The 22,590-nt window shown below is 54.3% G+C and overlaps 3 protein-coding genes across 3 annotated transcripts; 2 read left to right on the top strand and 1 right to left on the bottom strand.

The window, feature by feature from the left end:
- Nucleotides 1-1,268: 1,268 nt before the first annotated feature.
- On the top strand, nucleotides 1,269-2,561 carry NCLIV_003590 (putative PAN domain-containing protein; the record flags this gene model as incomplete). Its single annotated transcript, XM_003879860.1, has 1 exon — nucleotides 1,269-2,561. The coding sequence occupies one exon, from the start codon at nucleotides 1,269-1,271 to the stop codon at nucleotides 2,559-2,561; it is 1,293 nt and encodes a 430-aa protein (XP_003879909.1).
- A 2,034-nt stretch (nucleotides 2,562-4,595) lies between these two features.
- On the bottom strand, nucleotides 4,596-9,316 carry NCLIV_003600 (putative ABC transporter; the record flags this gene model as incomplete). The annotated part of the gene is made up of 5 exons (XM_003879861.1): nucleotides 4,596-5,422; nucleotides 6,106-6,757; nucleotides 7,244-7,517; nucleotides 8,160-8,417; nucleotides 8,826-9,316. The coding sequence occupies 5 exons, from the start codon at nucleotides 9,314-9,316 to the stop codon at nucleotides 4,596-4,598; spliced, it is 2,502 nt and encodes an 833-aa protein (XP_003879910.1).
- A 2,993-nt stretch (nucleotides 9,317-12,309) lies between these two features.
- Nucleotides 12,310-21,039, top strand: NCLIV_003610 (conserved hypothetical protein; the record flags this gene model as incomplete). Its single annotated transcript, XM_003879862.1, has 12 exons — nucleotides 12,310-13,098; nucleotides 14,020-14,110; nucleotides 14,600-14,682; nucleotides 15,061-15,348; nucleotides 15,839-15,995; nucleotides 16,497-16,572; nucleotides 17,205-17,335; nucleotides 18,303-18,541; nucleotides 18,989-19,113; nucleotides 19,588-19,724; nucleotides 20,333-20,656; nucleotides 21,008-21,039. 12 exons carry the CDS (start codon nucleotides 12,310-12,312, stop codon nucleotides 21,037-21,039), a joined length of 2,472 nt encoding a protein of 823 aa, XP_003879911.1.
- Nucleotides 21,040-22,590: the final 1,551 nt, after the last annotated feature.

A 22,590-nucleotide genomic window follows, 5' to 3' on the forward strand; every position in this document is an offset into this window, starting at 1 on the left:
GGACAAGAGGCGACACCCGTGAGCCGATCACCCATCTCCGGAAGTGGTTCGATCCCTGCTCGCAGCGTCTTCGGACGGTGCTGCAAGCGTACGCCTCCGAGGCCAGTGCAGCTGCTGGGTGCCTTCGCAGCCAGGGATATGGGAGGTGGACCAGGAGACAGTTACTCGGCACTGCGGGAAGCGACGGGGCGCCCCAACTCGAGGCCTTCAACGGAAACAGCCTGTCGAAGAGGGGAGATGTCACTGATAAACGTCCTCTTCATTTAACGTGGAGTTTTCTTTTAAACCTTTTCACGGCGCTTGGCTTTTTGGTTTTCTCTTGTTCCCCTTCCATTGGTTTTTTCTTCCCGGCGGACCGCACACTCGTCGGAGCTCGTACGGTAGCCCCGCGGAACGGCTAGCTAACCGCGCGCCCGTAGAAAAGGAGTTGACCTCGCCACGTTCTCGTGCCGCTTTTTTCAGTCGCCGATCCCCTACACATTTCGCCAGTTCCCCCTTTCTGCATGTGGCGCGTTCTTTCCTCACAGGCTGTTACAGCTGCTACTCCTTGATCCCCTGAACCAAGATAGCGGCTGGACGAAATATTGGACTGACTGCTGCCCCTACACCTGAGTCCCCTGGCGCAGTGCAGAGCAGAGCGCGCAGAGTGTGCTGGACGCGCCTGCGGTTGACGACCCGTAGAAAAGTTTCGAGTTTCGTTTTCCACACGCACACACCAAACTTACCGTCTCACATCAACCGTGGCAGCTGACGGGGCAGTTCTACCCTTAAAGCTGGTGAACTTTGTGTGCGCGGCAGTCCTAGAGAGCGTGCACACTTCGTGTGGCACGGACGACGAGCCGTACCCATCCCCCTGGGTTCTATCCGTTGGTGACAGTAGCTTTCCAGCGCCTCGAAATCTAATTCCCGCTGTGTTGATGGCTTCCTGAAGCCAGTCACCGTTTCAGATAAAGCTGGACGGTCACCGTGCTCTCGAGGCAGTAAGAGGCGTGGCCAGCAACGCCTCACGCGCCGTAAGTGGTGCAGCTAACCTGCGTGGTTTTCTGTGAACTGTGCAGGCGACTCCGCATCTTGGTTTCGCTCCCGGCATACACCAGTGCTTTGCTGTGGTGAAATTGCAACACGATCTCGGGCCGTGGTCTTGCGTTCAGTAGGTGTCCGGTGCTCCGAGCAAACCGCCGAGACTCCGTGGCGAACCGTGTTGTTGGGTAACAAAAATTCTCTTTATCTTGGTGAACACCCTTGTTGGCACGTAGTTTTTCCCCAAAATGGCTAGAGTCCTCCGTTTTTCGTCGCTGGCCAACCGGCCCAGGCTTTTCCCCCTCATTCTGTCAATCGTCCTTTCATCACAGGTATGGCAAACCGTTATGCACCAGAATAGCGTCTCGTTCTTTCAGTGGGCAGACGCTATCGCCCCTACCCAGTCCCGCCAACCGCTGACCGGCGTTGGGGTGGCAAAGCCCTTACGACAAGGTCATCTTGGATCCACCTCTGCAGCTTCTTCACCAGCCTCGGAGAAGGCAGCGTCGGGCTCGCCTGTCCTCCCAGCTGATGTTGACCCTTTGAAAGCCGTCTCGTTTGCGGCGACGCGCTCGACTGCGAGCGCCGTCACAACGGAGTACCGTTGCTATCGCGTGGAAAAAGGTTCGAATGCCACAACTGTGGAGACAAGAGAAGAAGTAGTGGCGGAAGAAGACTGTCAGCGCGCATGTCGAACCCGGAAAGACTGTACGCACGCCGTGTTGAACAAGGCGCAGCGTACATGCCAGCTCAAAACTGGGTTTTTTGACGTCGCTGATGGAGATGCCGATACAGTTTCCATGCCGCGCAGTTGCAATTCAAGTTGCCTTGCGAAGAATACGCACGCGAGTGTAAAGGAACTGATGAGCGCCAAAGTGATGTATAGCCCCTTCGAGTGCCTCATCTGGTGCACAACGCAGGCTCAGTGCAAGTACTGGGACTACAATATTTTAAATAGCAAGTGCTTCCTGAAGGGGGAAGGTTCACAGAATCAAAAAAAGGAGTTTATTGGTTCCGTTTTCGGCACAACTGAATGGTGTCCGGATGACGATACCGCTACTGACTCCAGTGCTGCCCAGGGTTGGACCACCTCAGGCTCGTGTATGCACCCGCAGAATACTAAGGCCGGGGGGTCACCCTTCAAGGAAATTGCGAACACGAGTAACGCTGACATATGCCAGAAGCATTGCAAGAAAATGCAAAGCTGCCGATATTTCACTTACGACCGAAACACAAAATTCTGTGGTCTGTTCAGTGGAAACGCGTGGGAAGTGTCCGAGGCGGCAGGCTATGTTGCTGGCCCCAGATCGTGCAACCAGACTTGCTTCTTAGAGGGGCAGAAGTACCAGAAGGGAGAACTTTCCTCACAGTTGATGTACAGCGCCCTCGATTGCCAGGTCCTGTGCCAAACAGTGTCAGGCTGCGAATACTTTTCCTTCACGAAAGCCACCAAAATGTGTCAACTCTTCACCGGCGATGCCAAATCGACGGAGCTGGCCACTACGGGCTCGACATCAGGACCCAAAGACTGGTGCTCCTGAGAAGCCACGCACCTTTTCCGCAGAACAAAGAAGAACATGGTGGATCGAGGAGTACGGCCAACAGTTCTTGCTGAAGCGTGAACGAAAGTGGTGTGGATTGTATAATACCCGATTTTGTTACCGGGTTCTTCAGAGGAGATCATTGCTCCGTGTCAATGACGTATCGGTATCGCACACCCGATAATTTTGTCCCAGAGTCAGCCTTCAACTGGAAGCAGACGAACAAGGCGGGGCACCGGCAGAACGGAAGAGCCCGAGAATATTTCCGGAAGTGCCCTGAGGACGGGGAAACCAGCGGATCAACAGCCGCAGGAGACGCAGGCCAAAAGACAACTACCAGGGACCCGCACAAGACAACTCGTCACAGCGGACCCGGAGACGCTGTAACAGCAGCTCGATGAAGCTACATCGGGTGTGACACAAGGGCAGCTTCGGGACGAGTGGCGAGACCATCCATTTTCGAGAATCGAAGGACTTGACTTGTGAATGAGCTCAAACGTGTCATTGCAAGTAGGACCGTCTTCCTGTTTGTGACTTCCTTTCCCCGTTTGGAACTTTCTTGCGATTCTGCCCCAAGCTTCTCGGTACATCGTGCGAAAGTGTACTCACGATTTGAGAGTACACGATGACGGTGACCACCGGGCGACGGTTGTATAGGCATTGTTTTTAAAGGGCAATACTGCGTACGGGGACTTGTTCACATAACCGCTGACGCTTGCGTCGGTGGACAAATCTTTCCATCGGGAGTAAGAACTGCCTGCTCGCTGCAGGTACCCAGCTTCATCACCTCCTACTTCGTCGCGGGGAAGGGACGGGGCCTAACGAAACATGGGCCAATTGCCAGGTGGCGTAAAGAACCAGAAGACTTCTTTTTTCGACTGTTCAGTCCATTTCTTCGCTCTCGAGCTGTAACTAGCGATACTCGGAGAGACAACATGGTACATCTTTAGAACCCAAATGGTGCGATACACAGAAAAAGATTCATAGATGCGTATCCTTGCCACGAAGCGTAACGCAGGCCGTTCTGCGGTGCGCAAACCCCCCAACATGCACAGAAGCGGAGACAATATATCGGTGCATTCAGTCACTGCAGACGCAATCCTTGGAAGTACTTGAAAAGTTCGTCTGCCGCGCCACTTCCGCGCTCTTCAACAGGCAAGTCAGCTTTTGTGGGGTATGCTGACGAAAGCGCTAGCTCGCGTCACATCTACAAACTTCCTACGTAGCATGACCGGTGAAAATATAAGTTTGCGTGTTACTGAAAAACTGCGAATGAAACGTCTGAGGCCTCCCTGTCGCGGGGCAGACAGCCCGCAACGCCAGCGACAAAGCGGAACGTACGAGAGGCCGGGCTGCATTCTGTGTCCCCGCAACAGCAAGTTCCCAGTTGTCCCACTGCCACTCCCAGACGGATAGAGCGAACTTCCCTTCATGCGACAGCACAGACAACGGGCCAGGATTTGACGAGGGTCCGTCCTAGCCTTCTTCATTTTGCCCATACTTCTGGTCTTCCAAACAGATCGAGAAGTGACAACTTTAACTTTTTTCCTTGAGTCTCGGGGATTCTTCCGAGCCCACGCACCTGACTGTTCTGCTACGTCCATTCATTTCCCGGCAGACACGCTTCTCCCCGCCCTGATCTGTGACCTGTCTCGCAGACGTGCCGAGCCTGTCCTAGATATAAAAAATCGATACTCCGTTTCTCCACTGCCGCGCGACTCTTCCGGCAACCGCGCCCACGACAGCCTGTTCTCAGCTTCCGGTTACTGTGTCTCGTCAAGTGCGGCCCGTCGTCTCCTACGCAAACTCAAGGGCCTCGCCTCTTTTGTTTGGTCTCTACGTCGGGGCGTTTACAGCTTTTCGATGTGTTTCCCGTGTCTCTGAGTTCCTACGGTATCCTCTGCTGGCGTCCACATCTTCCAACTGATCTTTCGTGGGCGTTGCCGTCTCCCTTCGAGGAGCGTGGCCTGTGCCTTCCCGTGTCTCGACTGGTTCCGTGGAACGCGCTGTGCTCCGACGGCCTTCCCGCGCGCTCTACTCTCGCCACCACCAGCTGCCTTGAGAGACGAGCTGTGGCGCTTCTGCCCCGTCGGTTGCTCCTCTCTCGCTCGTGTCTTCCCCAGAAGGCTCGCCTTGAAGTTTCAGCAGCCGCGTCAGCTCGCCGTTGTTTTTGATCAGCGCGTCGAACGGCCCACTCTCGACGATTTCTCCCTCCTTCAGAACGACAACAGTGTCTGCCATCTGCAGTGCTGCTTTGCTGTGGGCGATGAGCACAACCGTTTTCACCGCGCCCTTCAAAAGCCGCGCCGCGCTTTCCTCCCTGTCGTCTTCGCTCTCGCTCTCCGAGAGCCGCTGGTCCTTTCGCAGGACGCGACGCAGCGTGTGAAGAAGAACCCTCTCGTTCTCCGCATCCAGGTGAGCTGTCGCTTCGTCGAGAACGAGGACTGCCGCGTTCTTAATCAGAGCACGGGCGAGTCCGAGACGCTGCTGCTCGCCAGTGCTGAAGCCCGCGTTCGTACCCTCGACGAGCATGTTTTCTCGGCTTATATTCGGAGCAGACAGAAATTGGTCTATGTTGCACAGGCGACACACTTCCGCGAACAGTTCCTCCGAGCAGGCGAGTGAGCCTGACGACGAGGCTGAAGACGAGGAAGGAGCCTCGCCAGGGGTGACGCCGGGGCGATTCTCGTCCGTGCGCGGAGGCAAATGGGAGCACGGCGGGCTCCCGGGCGGCGTCCACAAACCGTACATGACATTTTCCCGAACACTCAGCCCGGTCAGCAAGGGTGTGCTCTCGTTGTTGACGACGCCCAGCAGTTTTTGAAGAAGCAGCCGCGTCGGAATCGCCTGGACGTCCGCGCCTGTCACCGCGCAAAAAAGAGACTCCGCGAACGAATGAAAACACGAATGTGGAACGAAGCCTGGAAGAGCCCACAAACGGTGCCGGCCCCGTCACAGACGGAAGCGTGGTGTGTCCCTCCCCCGCGACGCAGTGTGTCTCTCCACAACGTGCCACAGAATCTTTTTTCCCTCCTTCACCTCGGAAGCTCCATAGGCGTTTTTCGGCAGGCGAGCAAAACAACGCACGGACACCCACGTTTCGACGCAGCACACCTCGACAGAGGTTCCCGAGAGTTCTCTGTTCCCGGCACGCGATCACGCACCCTTGGGCGGCACGACACAGCGACACAAAGTTGGTTCTTCGACAGGGAAGCAGAAGGAAAGCGGACCGCGAACCACAAGGCACCGCCCAGAAAGCGACGAGTCAGAAAGCGCCACTTGAAATTTTCATGTTTTATGCGAGGAACTCGAGATCCACGTACACACACACACACAACAGCCCGGAACCGATGCTTGCTCGCGAGGGGTTCTCTCTCCCTCCGCGTCCCTCCCGTGAAAACCCACAGTAAAATGGAAAGAACGGAATTCTTCTGGCCGACATCTGCTCGCCCGCCTCTGTGTTCTTTCTCTGCTCATCTTTTCTGCCTCTTCTCGTCCCTCCCTTCCGCTTCGCCTCCTTTCCTGCCGCTTTTCCGCCACGTACCGTCAAGGGTGATGGTGCCTTGTTGAGGGTGAATTTGCTTGGTCAGCAGCTTCAGCAGGGTACTTTTCCCGCTGCCACTCGCTCCTGTGATCGCAGTGAGAGATCCAGCTGGAACGACGAAAGATATGTTTTTCACGGCTGTCGCGCCTGCTCCCGGCTCCGGTGTCTCCACTCCCTCGCCTGTCTCTGGCATCGCGCCTTCGCCCCCGTCCTCAGAGGAACTTCGCGCCTCCGCCGGCGAGGCCGCGAGAGACGGCACCAGCGACGCCAGTGGAGACGCCTGTGCGAGGCCCTCTTGGAAGTCTCCAGTTCCCGCGTAGGAAAAGGAGACATTCGCGAACGCGATCTCACCGACGACCGCCTCGGCAACCTGTCCTGCTGAGGCCCGCCCTTCCTGGTACTCGGAAATCTTGCGGACAAGCGGGAGACGCGCGGCTGTCTCCGCAGTGTCCAACGTATTTCCGCTCCCCTCGGCGCGGTCTCCTGCGGCAGCAAGCGCCGACGCTCCGTCTCCGAGCGACAGAACCGCGTGAAGGCGCTCGCCCGCCTCGGCTGCCCGAGCGAGCTCGGAAAACACTGCAGTCAGACCGCTGAATCCCACGCCAACCATGGACGAGTAAACGGCGAAGGTTGTCAGGCTGCCGTAGGACAGCTGGGGCACACATACACACATCGGGCCACGGCGTGCATGCACACATTTTTACGCGTTTGTGTAGCATTTAGTCATGCACATGTGCACCTCTTACAGCAGTGCCACAGGGGACACAAACATCAAATGTAAACGACCGAACTGAAACCCTTTTTTGGAGCACAGAGAAGTCAACAACGAACCGCCACAAATAAGGACACTCTACATATATATATATATATATGACAGATGCATCTTTCCATTTCTTTTCTACATGCATATATACATATATATACATATATATATATATATATATATATATGGATCTGCGGGATGTGCAGGGCAAAGCCTACTTGTGTGCGAATTTGTACGTAACACGTTGCTCATATACGCCCGTTTGATATTGCACTGTCTAACGATCTGCTTATCGCATTCTCTTCCTCTCGGTCTTCCGAGCCCCGTTCTTCCACTGCTACGCGGTGTCTGTACACCCCGTAGCTTTCGTCTCACCACGCCCCGTTTGACGAGCGTGGTGCCGTAAGTGAGGAGGGCGAGCACCGTCGAGTTGATCGAAAACGACAGACCGCCAAAGAAGCATCCGTTGGCAATCGCAGCGGCCTTCGCGGCCTCCAGAGCCTGATCTTGTCTGCTCTGCAGGCGAAAGAGTTCTTGTTCTTGCTCCTGGTGTATGTACACCGTCTTCACATGGAACAGCCGGTCGGAGAGGAACGCCGTGCACTCCTGCACTTCTTTCTCGCGAATACCGCGGAGGCGACGGAGCCGCCTGGGAGACAACAAAGAAAAGGACTTGAAAGCAGTGTGAACGCAAATGGGGAAACTAAAAACGTAGAGAAGACAAGACGAGACAGCAGAACGCGCCTCAGCGATCGAAAGAGGGAGGACGAGAGAACAAAACCAAACGTAGACGCAGAAGACAAAAGAAGCCGGAAGACCTCGAGCAACAATGGCCTTAGATTGCGTCGCGGGAGGACAGCAACGAAAAATGCGGGACGAAGCGAACGGGCAGCGAGAGAGAAGAGAGAGTCTTTCTGTGTGTTTGCGTCTGTGTATCTTCTTCTGTGTGTTTTCTTCTGTGTTGTTTGTGTGGTTGTCCTTGCCTCCCACTCTCGCTCCCTTCCTCTTTCTGCGCGAGACGCACTGCAGAACGCCGGGGCCGAGGGAGAAGCAGAGATTAAGCCGAGAGTTGTCCTTGCGATGCTTCCCTCCTTTAGGTTTTAGATGAAGCGACACACAGAACGCACGACTCCTCCTCTCTCATCTCCCCGTTTGCGCTACCTCCCGTTCTTCTGCCTCCCTCTCTTGGTTCTTTGGCGTTCTGCTGTGTCTTCCTTTTTCGTGTAGTTTCCGGCTCTTTCGTCCGCATTTAGCGTCCACAGTCTCGCGCTGCTCGTGTTCCTCTCCCTACTTGGCGAGAAGCATGGCAGAACACCCCGCGAGGGGGAGGAGAACGAGGGCGAGAGCTGTGACGCGCGGCGAAATGAGAAGCAGCAACGAAGAGCCCCCCACCACGCTGCTGGTGTACCGGAGAGCCTGGGCGTGCGTCTGCGTGAAAGCTGAGACGAGCGCTTCTGTGTCCTCCAGGAAAAGTGGAAGAAGATGCCCAGGCGAGCGAAAGAGGAAGAGCGACGGAGGCATGTACAAAAGAGTCCGAAAGAGCTGGCGTCTGAAGCACACAGACACCGACAAAAGCTACAGCTCGGCGCCCCTCTTCAAAGACAAAGCACACGAGCCACGTAAAAAGCGTTCAACACCAAGGGAAAGAGAGAGCATCGTGTTAAAGCACAATATGCACATACATACGTAGATCTATACATGCATGTGACCAAGGGCGGGAGCACCACAGCTGAGGCGCTTGGGTCTCGACGAAGAGGCGCAGAGCTGCAAAAAGTTTGGAAAGTGTTCGCGCGTCTAGGAAGCTGGGGGGAGATAACAGCTATCTTTCGCTCGTTTTGTCTCTTTTGTGTTATGTCGCGCGCGCGCTGTCTCTCGGGCTTTTTCGAAGGTGGGACCGGCTGTGAGGCTCTTGCTCTTCACTTGTTCCTCGCCTTTCCGTCCGCTATCGGCTACTCACCTCACTTCCACTCGCATTTCGTGTTCGGCAGTTTCCAGCTGCGACGTTCGAACGAAGCTGGCGACGGCTCCGACGCAAATGACGGCAGCAATCAACGTGAAGAGAACCTTTGGCGGCTGGTTCTTCAGCGCCTCCTTTCCTCCGCCCCGCAACACCTGGCCGACAGCTGTACATACACCCGAAAGGACAGATCCTATTCCACCAAAGAGGCCAGCCCCTTGGAGCGTCGCGCCTCCTGTGGCAGCGAGGTGTCCACGCGCGGGATGTCCTGCGCTCGCAGCTGCAGAATTGGAAGCAGCGTCGATCGCGATTCCCAACAACGTCGGCGTCGCCAGGTTGCAGGAGCTGCACAGGATGAGCGAAGACATCGCGAGAAAGAGTCTTTTCCGCGTTTTATCCGGGCAGAAACGCCGAAAGAGAGCGAGGAGAAGACTCGCCCGGGACGCAGGGGCGTCCGGAGACGAAGAGTCTTTGGACAAAACCCCGGGCATTGCTGCGGGACAGTGGAGAGATTGCGTGTCAAGAACTCGAAAGCGAGGCAAACAGGGGAAGAGAGGGGAGGCGAGAAACAGAGAGAAGCGACACAGAGAGACAGAGACAGCGAGGCGGCGAGACAAGAAGCGGAAGTGTTGGTGAGACTGAGCGAAGGGCTAACGGGAGGACGAGCAGCAGCAAACTCGATTTTTAAACGGCGCGGGGCCAAGCCGCAGGAAAAGAGAACAAAGAAAGATACGGCAAGAAGAATGCCAAAGTACAGGACGTGAAACGTCAAACACGCGGCGTTTCTCAAGAGGAAAAACAACGCGAAAAACCCGCGAAGCAACGGCTGTGGTGTCTCTACACCGAGCGACAGGGGCCACTGTCGACTCCCGCAGCGGTGGACGGCATGTGGACGGTCTGAAAAGTGTAGAGAAATGGAGAACCCGCGGGAACAGGGAGGAGTCAAAGAGAAAAATAGAGGAAAGGTGAGACCAGCAGCGGCGTGTTCGCACATGCGCAGAAAATATCCTGTCGAGTGGCCCCAACGCGCTAGAAGCGAAGGGCAGCTGCCCGGCAGCTGTCGATACTCCCGAAAGCAGTGTCGGCGTTGTCTCCACTGGATGAGGGACACAGGCGCGCGACAGGCAACAGATGGATAGCGAGCGCAAACGTTCCTCAAAAAACACTTTTCGCTTCCTTTCTTCTCAAACACCTGCATGCTACAAACAGATATTGAAAGAGTCAATACCTGTTTGTAGCGCGGATTCAGCGAAATAGACAAATACGCAGATATACAGATGTACTTATGTGTATGCATCATTTCAACACACCATAAATACTCATGCATGCCAGATACGTGATAAACCGGATAAATGTATAATACAAAACACACATTCACACAACCAAGCTATATATGTGTATAACACTATGTACAGATGTCTAAGTAGATGCACGGGAAAGACACCATACCTGTATGCATGTATGTATTCGCTTCAATCTACCGGTTGGTTGGTTATCCGATTCAGGCTGGAGAACAAGGGCCAGTTGAATCGGCTTTGAACTAGGAGAGCACTGAGATGCTCTTATCTGCAGGCGAGATAGAGACTTAAAACCTGTTTTTTCGGGGAGACACCCGAAGAAATATCGAGGCCCCAGTTAGTACACGGTGTTGGAGTGGCACAAACATCAAGGTACGAACACCGAAACATACGTGTTCTCCAAAAAGAAATCACTTTTCTGGAAAGGTAAGAATGGACCGTTCTAACTCAGTTCGTTCACTAGGAGGGGACTCCGTGCACATTTAGTATATGTCTGATAGATGCAGAAAAACATGCGTATACAAACATACATGAATAAACAGAGATGAGCAGATGTATACATGCAAACAAAAACCCACACAGGTCTACCTAGATAATCTGATATGTATAGATGAAAAGATATCTCTGTATTATACACAAATAGATATATGAACATCTGCACGTACAGAAAAACGGATAAACATGTAGATGCCTCAGTTGTTGGTCCTGTTACCAGGGAGAGGAGCACATCATTGGGTGTTTGTTTGATTTGAATCCAAAGACCGAACGGCTACGATCCCAGAGATTGCCTCTCTTCTCCTTCACATAACAGACGCGTGTTCCGTGCAAAGGTCTGAATCTCCAAATCGTAGATAAGCTACACACAAGGCGCTGATGCTTGTTCAATGCTTCTCCATTCAGTGTCTTGTTGCATACAAATATGGATAAGCGAAACCACAGGTACATACTTATGTATGTACACACGTGTAAACGTACTTGCGTATACCTGCCAACTTTCTTTTTTCGCCGACGATGATCGCTTCAGGATGGGCGTTCGGTTCGGAACCGATTTTACACACTCTTCAACATGCACCTGGCAACTCTCCCTGCATGTGTATATACATCCATGCTTGTTAAAACATGCCCATCGATGTAGATGCATTTATCGATATGTGTCTCTGGTCCCATCGGCATACGGTTTTAAGGTGGATTTTTTTGTTTGGCGAGTCTGAGACGATCTGTATGCAAAACACCTTTTGCAGTTCTTTCCAATAAGCGTGTGTCTAGCTATAGCGTGGATTATATGCTCTTTACAAATCCATTTGTGGCTGTTTTTTCTCCTGGAATATCCGACCCGGATGGAACCACGCCCCAGTGGGGCCTTGACTGAATTCGCGAAAAATTGGGCGCCGGCCTTGTCCACTCGCTTCGTTTCTCGCCTTTCTGCAGCGACTTTTTGTGTCAACCAAGATCAGATAGGAGCGGATTTTTGAGCATTCCCTTGAAAAAAATGTGTCTACTACCCGCCGGGGAAAGAGCCCCCAGGAATACACACTGCTTGCACGAAAGCGCGACGGGAGTACTGGACAAGCGTGTCTTGAGGCTCTGGCGGCGAAGTGAGAGAGGCGGGCTAGCGGGAGATCTCGAAGGGAACGCCTTTTCCGGCTTCTTTTTCTCCGCTACTCTTCACTGGGGGGACCTGCTCTTTCCTTTTTTACGGATTCGTCGCTTCCAACTCTTGTCTCGTCACGCTTTTGTGTTTTTTGTCATGTTTCCGACGCATGATGCTCGAATCCAGGCGCGGGGCCGACTCGTCCAGACACTGCTCTTTCGCTAGTTGCGTCAGAACGACCGGTGCAATCGCGCGGTCCCTCGCCCTTCTCGGAATTTTTGCCTCTCCTCTACGCCAAAGCATTGCGTTCTTGAATAAAGAGAATTCTGCTCGCTTCGTCGGTGCGAAAACGCTGATTTCGATTCGGCGAGGACATGAGCGTCGCGCGCTGTTGCAGGTGTATGGACACCTCGCGGCCACGAGTCCGCTCCAACAGCCAAACCTGCCGTGGTTCTCATTGTGACAAATCCGTGCCGTGCTGAATGTGACCGCTTTTCTCTCCGTTTTTCTCCTCTTTCTTTCGACAGGACGGCTTCACGAACCGCAACTGACTCCTTCGGGCGCGTTTTCCCGGTGCGTTTTCGCGTTCCGCAAAATGCGGCCTCTCTGGCGCGTCCCGGTTGGACGGGGGGTTGGACGATCGGCTTCTGGACGGCCGGCGTCTGCCGGCCGTATGACGACCACAGAAGATGTGAGTTCTTCCTCTTCTGACTCCTCCTTTTCCTCTCGCTCTGCCTCTTCGGCGTTTTCTACTTCCTCCTCGCGATCTTTCTCCGAGTCGGTTTCTTCCCCAGCGTCGCCCTCTGCGTCTGCGTCCCCGTCGGCTTCTGCGTCTCCGTCTCCGTCTCACCACCCTTCGCCGCTGTTTCCTCCCGAGGCTTCTGGGAAAGGCGCTTATGCTTCCTTTTCCGCTAGGGATACGTCCGAACAAGTCTACGGCGGCACGCCTGCGGTTTCAGTTTCTCGTCCGGGGCTGGTCACCCCGTCGAAGCCTGTGAAGAGCCCTGAGCATGCCGAAAATCCCTTTTCTCTTTTCTCTCCGGCGGAACCGCCGCGCCAGGCCTATTTGCCTTCCATTTCTTCGCCCGCTTCTCGTTTGCATCCCGAGAAAGCGGTGCCTTCAGGGTCCCGGCCGATGAGCCACGGCGACCCAAACGGCCGGGTGCCGAACTTGGCTCCGCAAGGTCTCTATGATGACGAATTCAGCCCGCGAGATCCCCTCGAAGGCAGGGAAAACGCGCCCCTCAATCGGGTGTATATGCGACGCCAGAAAGACGGATCTGTCCTCCTGTACGTCTCTGCACATCTGGACCAACTTCTGCTCCGCGCCTTCCGAAATTTCTCTTTCAACGGCTACATGACGGACCAGAAATGGATTCAGCTGGTATGTAGGACACTCGCACATGCAATTGTGGGATCAGATACAGGCGGATTAGTCTCAGAAAAGAAAAACCTATAAACAGACACGTGTAGCCGCTCCTTCGCGTTTGGTGGAGACGTAATTATGAGCATTCGCGAGTGTGGAAGGCACGCCCAATGACACTTGTATGTATGTATGTATGTATGTATGTATGTATGTATGTATGCGTGCATGCTTGTATGTCCGCTTTAAAGCAAGACACGCACACCCAGGCCGTTAGGAAAGGCAAAACATTGGGTGTATTGTGTTTCGTACAACTTCTGGAGTGGCTCTCCAATCCTCTGTACTTGCGTTTCACACCCGTACGCATATGTGGAGGCATGTACGCACACTCATATATATATATCTATTTGAGTAGGTAGATGTCTGTACATGCATTTGAGAATGTGCTCAACTTAAGGAAAAGGGTGACTGGGATGAGGAATGGAGGAAAAAATTGGGGGGTGAAGGCGTTTTGCCTGTCTTCGCGTGTGCTGCCCATGCGTCCCAGTCGTGCCGGTATGGTGGTTACTGTTTTCTTGGCAGAAGTGAGGAGAAATTCTCTCCCAGCACACTTGCAAGGCCCGTATGGGGCGTGTCCCTTTCTGCCCCTGTAGATTACGTGTGTCTCTTGTTTGCTCTTCGTCCTCTCACTTTCCGTTTCACCTCTTCTTTCGTTTTCCTCTCCCTTATTTTCTCGTTCCCCACTCCATACTGTCCAACGCTTTGTTATGCTGTCTGTACATGCCAAGGGCATATCAATAACGGCGATTTCTGGTTTTTTGACAGCATCCTAATGGAGAGAAGAAAAGTGGCTGTCAAAGAAATGGTTGACGGAGAAGCTTGCATTTTGCCCTCTTTTAGCCCGTCCACGCTTTCCCTTTCCCCCATTCGCGGTGCGTGCAGTGTATCGATGCAGAGCTATATCCGCGAAACAAAGACCCTGACATTCTCCGACACATCTTCCGGGGCGTAGCCAGCGACGGGAAAGTCATTGGTGAGAGAGGAAAAAGAACCTGAACATCGGATAAGCAGATGAAAGGGAACGTGTGTAAAAGCACACGCGGACAAGGGAAACGGAAAACTGGTTATACGAAGAGAGAGCTCCCCGGTCTCTCGCGACTTGCCTTGTTTCGGCCTCCCTGTTTCCTGATGCAGTCGCACTGTCGTTGCCTCTGGTTCTCGGGCGTGTCTTTGGCGTTCCGCACCTTTCTCGTTTCTCTTGTTCATGTTAACCGCATCTTCCGACAGTGCCGTTGCTGTTGGAGATTCGCGCTTCTCTCGCTCGTCATCCTCTCGATTCCGTCCGCACTTCGAGTTGCCGTGCCTTCTTCCCCGCCTCCTCTTTTGCCCGCGCGTATTGTCTTGTGGCATTTGTTCTCTTGACTTGCTGCTTCGTGTCGTGCTGTCATATTCCTTCTTGTCTTGTCTCTTCTTGCGCCCTCCCTCATTTTGGTTTTTTTGGCTTTCTCGTTTCTCCGCCCAGAATTCACCAGTTTCCTTCGGCTTCTCCTCCGACTCGCGAGGTACAAGTTCCGTCTGGTTCGCAACATGTCTGACGAAGATGCCGTAAGAGCAACTCCGCAGTTGCCTTGTCGTTCTCCCCAGCCTGCTCTGCACCTGTCTCTGTTTTTGTCTCTCGCCCCCTATCTCGCGCGTGGTAAACATCGGAGTCCCTCATCTTCTTTCTCTCTCTTCGTTCCTTTTCTTTCCCGCCGTTCTTCCGCTCTGTATCTCTCTGCGTTCCTCGTTTCCGACTCCTCCACGTTCCGCTGGTTCCCCTTTCCGTTTCGTTCGTTTCTGCCATGCGTCTCAATCCGTTTTTACCTGCACACCTTGCCTCTGGCTTCTTCTCGGACTCCTGTCTCCACCTTTCCACTTGTTCTCACTCCAGCGGGTTTTTGCTTGTCACAAAGTGTCTGTGTTGGGGTGTCTGTGCTTCTCCAGCTCAACGCCCTCTTGGTTCACCTCTTTTGTTTTCCTCGCCTGTTTCTATCGGGCGCTCGGCTGCAAGAGTGCGGAATCCAGGCGACGACGACTCAACGCGACGCATGCGTCGGCCCCGTGCTCCTCACCAAGGAGCAAGGCACGAGTGCGACGCCGCCTCTCACCGTAGCTTCCACCCAGACCTCCGTCCCCACCGACGAGAAGGGAATCGCCGTCGAGCCTTCCGTCGCGAGCGTCGAAACCATGACCATGCCCCCGCCCATCGCCACAGAAGGCACGCAAACACAGGTCTGCCTAGCCGCTTGAGACGACCGAAAGAGAAAAAGACAAAGAAATAGAGACACAGAGGAGAGAAAGAGAAGGAGAGAGGGAGGAGAGAGAGAGAAGGAGAGACAGAGAAGGAGACCCTCAGAGAGAGAGAAAACACAGGAGAGCAGCGCGTTTTGTGCTGATGGCCACACGTTGCATGCGTAATCGATCGCGTGCGGTAAAGGCGGCAGGCGCATCGCCCTTCGCGTTTTCTCGGCAACATGAATAGAGGCTCTTTTCCCAGTGTCCTTTTGCGTTTGGTGGTGTCTCTCTTTTTCGCTTAAGGAGAAAGGGGTTCTGCGACGGGGGGCATTCGCGCGGGAATGCGGACGAGGCTGCGGGCAGGGAGGGGCAGACGGCTTTCGCTTCTGCTGGGTCTCTCTGTGTCTCCCTGGGAAAAGTGTTTTCTGTCCTTGATCATGTGAAGATCGTTCTCGTTTCTTGGGTTCTTTTCTTTGTCCCGGAGCAGCCACCCGAGGCGAAAGCCGAAACGACGTCTCGAGGCTCCATGACGAGCGATCTGCTGATGGAGGAAAAAAGCGCAGGTGGAAGAGGCGCCAGAATTCAAAGGAAGGAGAAAGCCGTGGAAGCGGTTTTTCCCCAAAGGCCCTGGCCACACATGGAAGGTGAACAGACGCTGAAGAAAACCAAATCGCCGACGGCGACACAGAGAGAACCGAGAGAGTCGACTCTTCAGGTTCTGCCTTTCCTCAGTGTGTTCTCAATCGCGCGCGCGTCGTCTCTTGACTTTACCTTCTATCTTCTCCAACACTTTTGGGCGTGCTTGCTCTTTTTCTTGCGTTCATATTTGATACTTTTCTCGTTCTCGTTTCGCCTTGATATTCTCTGGTTCTTTTTCGTCATCCATTGCTCTGTGCCTCTCTTTCTGTGGCGGCTTCTATTCTGTTTCCCTTCCTGGATGCGTTCTCGCGCGACATGAGTGTGTATTCCTTCTCTCTCTGTCTCGCTTTCTCTTTCCCTCTCTCTTTCTCTTTTTCTCTCTATCCTCACACTGTCCCGATCTCTCCGTTTTTTCGCTTGTGTATCGTGTTCTCCCCTCGCTTTTCCTCATCATCGTCTGCTTGCGTTTCATGTGTCGTTGCTGGCTTCTGTCTTCTGGGCCTTAGCATGCATTGTGCTTGAGGGCGGCGACGACAGCGATCTGTACAAGGTCTTTTGCAGCTGCAGCGAGTTCGACTCAGAGTAAGTTGAAACTCGCGCCGGGGAGAAAACTGGAAAAGTAAAAGAGCAAAGCGCACCGACTCTCGAGGCAGCGCGAAACACTGAAAGAAAGATGCACGCAAATTGGGTGTCTCAGATGACCCAGCTTCGACAGCCTGATGGGAGATAGACAAAAGAGCGGCGGCCTCATGGTTTCTGCGAGCTGGATTGAAAACCAGAGACAAGCGGAGGCAAACGGGAACGGAACTCCATGAAGAGAACGCGAGATAGACAGTCCCGAGGCCTCTCGCACCTGGGGCGAAAGAGGCATCCGTGGGGTGTTTATCACTTAAAAGTCCTTCTCTCGATCCTAGACACACGCCCGTGACCGAGTCCCTGTATACCCAGAGGCACGGGAGTGTCTTTGCCGGTCAAGAGGACTGTTCGCGCTTCCTTTGCTTTTTTTTCTCCGATGGTCCCTCAAAGGTCGCTTTGTTTGCGGAGGAAATCGCGTCAGACGCTTCGCGTTCACCCACGTTTGTGCCTCAAGAGCCTCTTTCATCTCGCGAGGCCGTTCCCTGCATGCGTGCTCGAGAGGCCTCGCCCAGGGGGCCGTCCAAGGCTTCACAACCTCCAGTGCGGCAGCGCGTGTCTCGCGTGCTTTTTCGACACAGATCCATGCAAAACTTGATCACCGAGAGAGCGTGCGCAGTCCTCTGCAAGGATTCGGGAATCATGGAGGTCCCTTGTCACCCCAAGTACGCAGGCGTGCCGCCACAACAAGCGAGGCAGCTGTACCGAGAAGGTGAGCTCTCTGGGGTGGCTGTTTGATGAAAAGAAAAGGAGCGGAACGTGTAGAGAGAGAGAAAGCAACGGGGGAAGAGTCCAGGAAATGGAGGTGATGACCCCTCGCTCGCATGTAGGCGCGCCTCTCGTCAAATCTCAGAGGAATCAGGGAGCTGCCGTCGCGGGGTGGGAAGGCGGGGTGTATGTACACAGGAAAGGCATCGTTTTTGGAGCTGGCAGGGTGAGACGTCGACAACATCTGGGCAAACGTGCATGCACCTGACTCAGCATGCGAATAGAGAAAAAACAGAGAGATGGGAGGTCCTCTCGAGTCCTTGGCCATTGATAGCAGAGGCTGCGGGCGTATCGGCACGTGGATTTCCCGTCCCTGGTGAATTCCTTCTCGGGGCCCCGAGGTCGCCTCGTGGCGTCCGCAGGCGTTTCTTGACACGTTCTGCATCGTTTTTCCCGGATCGTTTCTGATTTCTCGCAAGACCACTGCGGCGTCTGCCCCCACTACATGTGACGTCTCTTCCTTGCTTCTCTGGAAGCTGTCTTTTCCTTCTTTTCTCGCCCATTTCCTTTTTTGCTCACGCTGGAGACGTCGCCATAAACGCTTGAGCTTCAGAGGGAGGGAAAAAACGCGAAGGACGCGACGGAAGCGCGGTCCTGTGGAGACACAGCGAACTCGCCGTGCTCGAACTCTCTTCCTCTCTTTCTGCCTTCCCTTTCCTTCGCTTCTTTCCTCGTCGTCGACGCCCGAACGAGGCTCTTGCATTTGGCTCCTCTCCACGCCCCGTTCCTCTCTCGCGTTTTCTCCTCCCCGCCCTTTCTCTTCCTCCTCCGTCTTTTTTCTGTTTCCGTGTTCGTTCGCGCCTTTGCCGGTGTGTTGCGCCTCCGCGGTCAGCCTTGGCGCCGTCCGTCCTGAGGCCTTTGAGGCGGCCTGGAGTCACGACTGTCTCTCCGGGTGTATCCTGTGTCCTCAGTGATCGCGGGGCGGGGCCGAAACCGCACGCGCCGGGGATTCGCAGCAGCCTACGAGGGCACTCCCGCGACTGCCGAAGACGACCGCAGCAGCCACGTGTGGGAAACCGAGTGCCCAAACACGGCGAGAGAAGACGTCTCTGCCGCGGGCCCCGGCGACAGCCACGACCCCGCCCAGGCTGTCCTCGAGGCTCTCGAGAACGCTGAAGACTCCCGGCTCTCCTTCGCCGAATTCAAAATGGTAAAACCCCCACGAGAAAACCAAAGCAATGGGCAGCTATGCAAAACAGGAACACCAATTCAGTCCCATTCCTACGCGGATGCATGCACACATACACGCACAGACATGCTTATGGATATGTTATTTGTAGGCACACGTGTGTCTGCTCTCTCTGTATGTTCACATATATATGTAGGTATGCAGTTGCATGTTTTGTATGTGAGCGTGAGGAAAGACTGGATAGAAGGGGTTGCCCGTTTGTTTCTTTGATGTGCGAATGTGGACCAGCGCCTTCTGGTGTCGGCGCGGGGCGTCTCTGGTTTCGAGCTCGAGGGCCTTTGGTTTTCACATTCCAAGTTTGTACTGTGCTTTTCGTGACCGTGTTAGGTACATGAAGTCTGTCCAGAGTCTAAATGAGAATTCCCATTTTGAATAAACTGTGGACGACTATCGTGTTCTCTTTGGCAGTCTCTTTCTCTCCGGCACGCCGAACTGATCGGTTTTGTGTTTGAGGATCCGCAGCTTCTCTACAAATTCAGTCGCATCTTGTACGTCGAGTTGAAGCCGCGCCTGGGCTTCTTGAAAATGGTTAGGTGCGTCTCTCGCGAGGAACAAGGTTTACAAAGGTGGGAGAAATCCGACAAAAAGGCCACCTGTGGAGAGAGCGAGCAAGATGAAGGGCATCTGTACCGGTTTTCTTTCCTCGCCGTTTTCTCGTTTTTCCTTCCTCTCTTTTTCATCTCGTTTTGCGGCTTCTGCGTTTCCCCTCCGCGGGGGTGCTGGCTTGTACGCGTCTTCACTCTGTGGACACGCCCTTCTGTGTGCCTCCCCCAATGTTTGTTTCGTTTTTCTCTCTTCTTTGGTTTTGTTGCTGCCCTCGGACGCTGCGATGTCTCCGGTTTCCTGACCCCCTGAATCCCGGCAATCGGTGTCTTTCAAAAGCATGCGACAGGCCGAGACAGAGCGAGGAGACGCTCCGTCGGCACCGCCGTCCCTTGCGTCTCCCCGAGCTTCTCTCCGCACGCGGACCCTCGCCTCGCTCTGCTTCTTGCGCCTGTCGTGTGCAGGGAGAAAGTCGTTCGGAACTTCTTTGTGCGCAACAAGAACGTGTACATGAAGACTTGGGCGGGTGGAGCTTCAGGCCAGCAAGAGGTCTCGGACGTGAAACGCAGCTTCGGATACGATGAGGACGACGACGACGCACGTGAGGCGACTGCTTCCGTTCTTCTCCGTGTGGTGTTGGGACTTGGGCCCCTGTTTTTCCGAGAAAAGAAAGAGACAAAAGAGACCACGCTTTTTTATCTGCGCGCGCGCGCGGATCGCGCCTCGAAACGCACCCCTGGCGTGACCAGACCCGACGGTCCTCGGGTGTGCCTCTATTCACCTACGCGGTTTCCTGGATATTCTTTTTAGATTCGATATGTATACTCTCTAGACTACCTACTATGTTTTCATGTTTTTTGACAAAGGATGCTTGACACACACACAGCGGATGCAGAGGGAGGAAAGGGAAAGCCGTGTTCGTTTTCCGTGTCTCCGTTTTTTGCTTTCTTCGAGGCTGGTGGTTTCCTCTGACCTACGCAAAGGGACTCCCTGCCTTTTCCTGTCCGGTGTTTCGTCCTTCTCTGTCGCCTTCTCGGTTTTGAGTCAGTCTCTTGCTCTCGCGTCTGAAGCTTCTCTTTTCGCAAGTTTCCTTCGCTTTCGAGAGTGCTGTGCCGCGGCTTTCTCCCCACACGCTTGCTTTTTTCTTCGGCCCCGCATTTTCTTTCTCCGTTTTTTCGCGGCGCTCGCATTTCCCTCTTCCTTTTCCAGATCGTGTTTTCGCCTCTGCCAGCCCGCACCTTGGGGCTGGGAATATCGGTCTGCTCTCGCAAGCGAGTACGAGGAGGCCTTCGAAGGACTTGGACACAACTGAAGACGCTGGAGACGAGACGAATGCGTTTCCGACGGCGCGCAGCAACCGCGCTGACCCGTCGCCTGGCGGCAGAGACGATCGCCTTGGTCGCCACGGCGATTCACTCGGAACCGAGAGAGGTCTTTTTCCGGGGCAGGCTGCCGGTCAATTTGGAGTGAATTCGTACGGATTCGTCCCTTACTACATGCCTCCGACCATGTATCCTGTCGCGTACAACCCAGGTACGGCCACATAGGTGAAAAAGATAGCATGACGTCCACATCTGTGTGTGCGCCTACTGAGAAAAAGAGGACAGGGACAAAGGCAAATATGGAGATACCGATAGGTTGCTCCACAGACTTGGGGGAAAAGGTAGCTACGTCAGGTAAACGCAAGTATAGAATCAAATGTACTTATGGAGGCACGCTTTTCATACACACATTTTAGAGAGCTCCATTTGTGTATATGTGTACATGGGCACTGACGTCTCCGCAAAAACAGATCTGGGTAGCTTTGTTTGTCCCTTTAACGTTCTCGCTCACGCGCACTGTCGTCCTCGTGGCTTCGGCTTTGCCGGTTCCTTCCTTTCTCAGGGGCGATGCCTACGTTCCCTGGGGCGCTCTAGGTGAGGCGAAGGGGACTTTTTCCCAGGTGCGGCGTCCACCGGACCGGCAGGAAACCAGAAGCTATTCAAGGACCAAGGTATCCAGGAGACCAGCAAAGCACACCCGCAGCTACGCTGGCTGGGAGGCAAAGAAGCAGCAGACTACTCATCCGAATTTTCTCTGAGCGTTTGAGCCGTCGAGGTGGCGACAAAGTATCTGGGAAAGTTTTTCGACGGGGTGGGAGAAAAGTGACGAGGAAACTCGGAACGGCTCAGAGCGCGCCTTGTGGAAATGTGACGGAAGCCCGAGAACTGCGCCCGCTCTCCGCCAGTTTTGGTTCAAACCGGGAGGCTCGCATAACCCTCACCCGTAAAACGGTGCACAGAGGCCTGTGTTCGTGGTTTTTTCACATTCGTATGCTTCAGTCGGCTGGGCGTGGAGCCGGTCTGTGTGCGAGAGGCTGGCGGGGAGGTCCACTTTTTTGACTCGACAGCGACCTTGAGTCTACGGGAGAAAATGTAACGGTTTGCCAAGCAGTAAGCAAACAGATGGCGTTTCGACGTCTCTTCTGGAGTGTACATTTACCGAGGCACATCATGCGCTGGAAACCACAGAAAAACGCGTCTGTGTCCACACGCGTGGTGTATGGACCATCTCGAAAACGTTGCCACCGCTAGACGAACAGCAGAGCCTTCCGTAGCAACGCCCGAAGGAAGTGCTTTTTTGGCAGTTCCCGGGTTTCCGACCGGCGCGCCACACGCCGAGCTAGAAAAATCTCCCCGAAGGACAGCTCGGTCTCCCGATAGCGAAAACTCGAGGGAGAAATGAAAGAGCAGTTTCTTGTGCGGAAGTGGGAACGCGCTCGTACCAGTGAGAGACTGGCTTTGCCGGCTGTTCACAAGACCCGTGTAGCGGTTTTGTTGGCCCACAGTTCACTACACTAACACCTAGATTTATCACGGAAATGCGACTCGGCGTTCTCACAGAAAACGCCATCAGGCGGCGACACAAAGTGCAGGGAACGATCTGGCGGGGAGGGAAACGCATTCTACGCTCCGTTCTCCTCCCCTCCCCCTTCTTTGAGATCCGGAAACTCCCCCGCTGTCTCAGTATACGTTAACTCAGTCAGCCTTCTCTTTCTGAAAACAGCATCTCTCGGGTGTTTGTGCAGGCCAGCGTGGCGTCCACGCGCGCCGGGTGTACGTACACTAGAGAGTGGCTCTTTTGGTCGCCTTTCGGACCCGTGCGTTTTTGCTACAATTCTGGATTTTCGGTCATCTTTCTCACTCGCACGTCCCCATTTCGTGGCGCAGATTCGCCTCTTTCTTTTCTCTCTCCAAGGGAAGAGTTCGCACAGGAGGACGAAACTGAACCAAGGTTATGCGGTTCGAGTGCTCGGCGCAGGGGAAAAGCGTCGGTTTCCTTCCCGTGCAATGTACGGTTTCCCATGTGCTGCACTCGTTTCAGAGAGACTATTCTGCTGCCGGCGGTATCCCAATAAAAAGCAAGGCATCTGCTCACAGTGCATCTCGAGGCGCCTAGACCTAAGAATGCAAACGCTGACGCCTGTT

The sequence above is a fragment of the Neospora caninum genome, chromosome Ib (assembly GCF_000208865.1).
Source record: "Neospora caninum Liverpool complete genome, chromosome Ib".
Taxonomy (NCBI): Eukaryota; Apicomplexa; class Conoidasida; order Eucoccidiorida; family Sarcocystidae; genus Neospora; species Neospora caninum.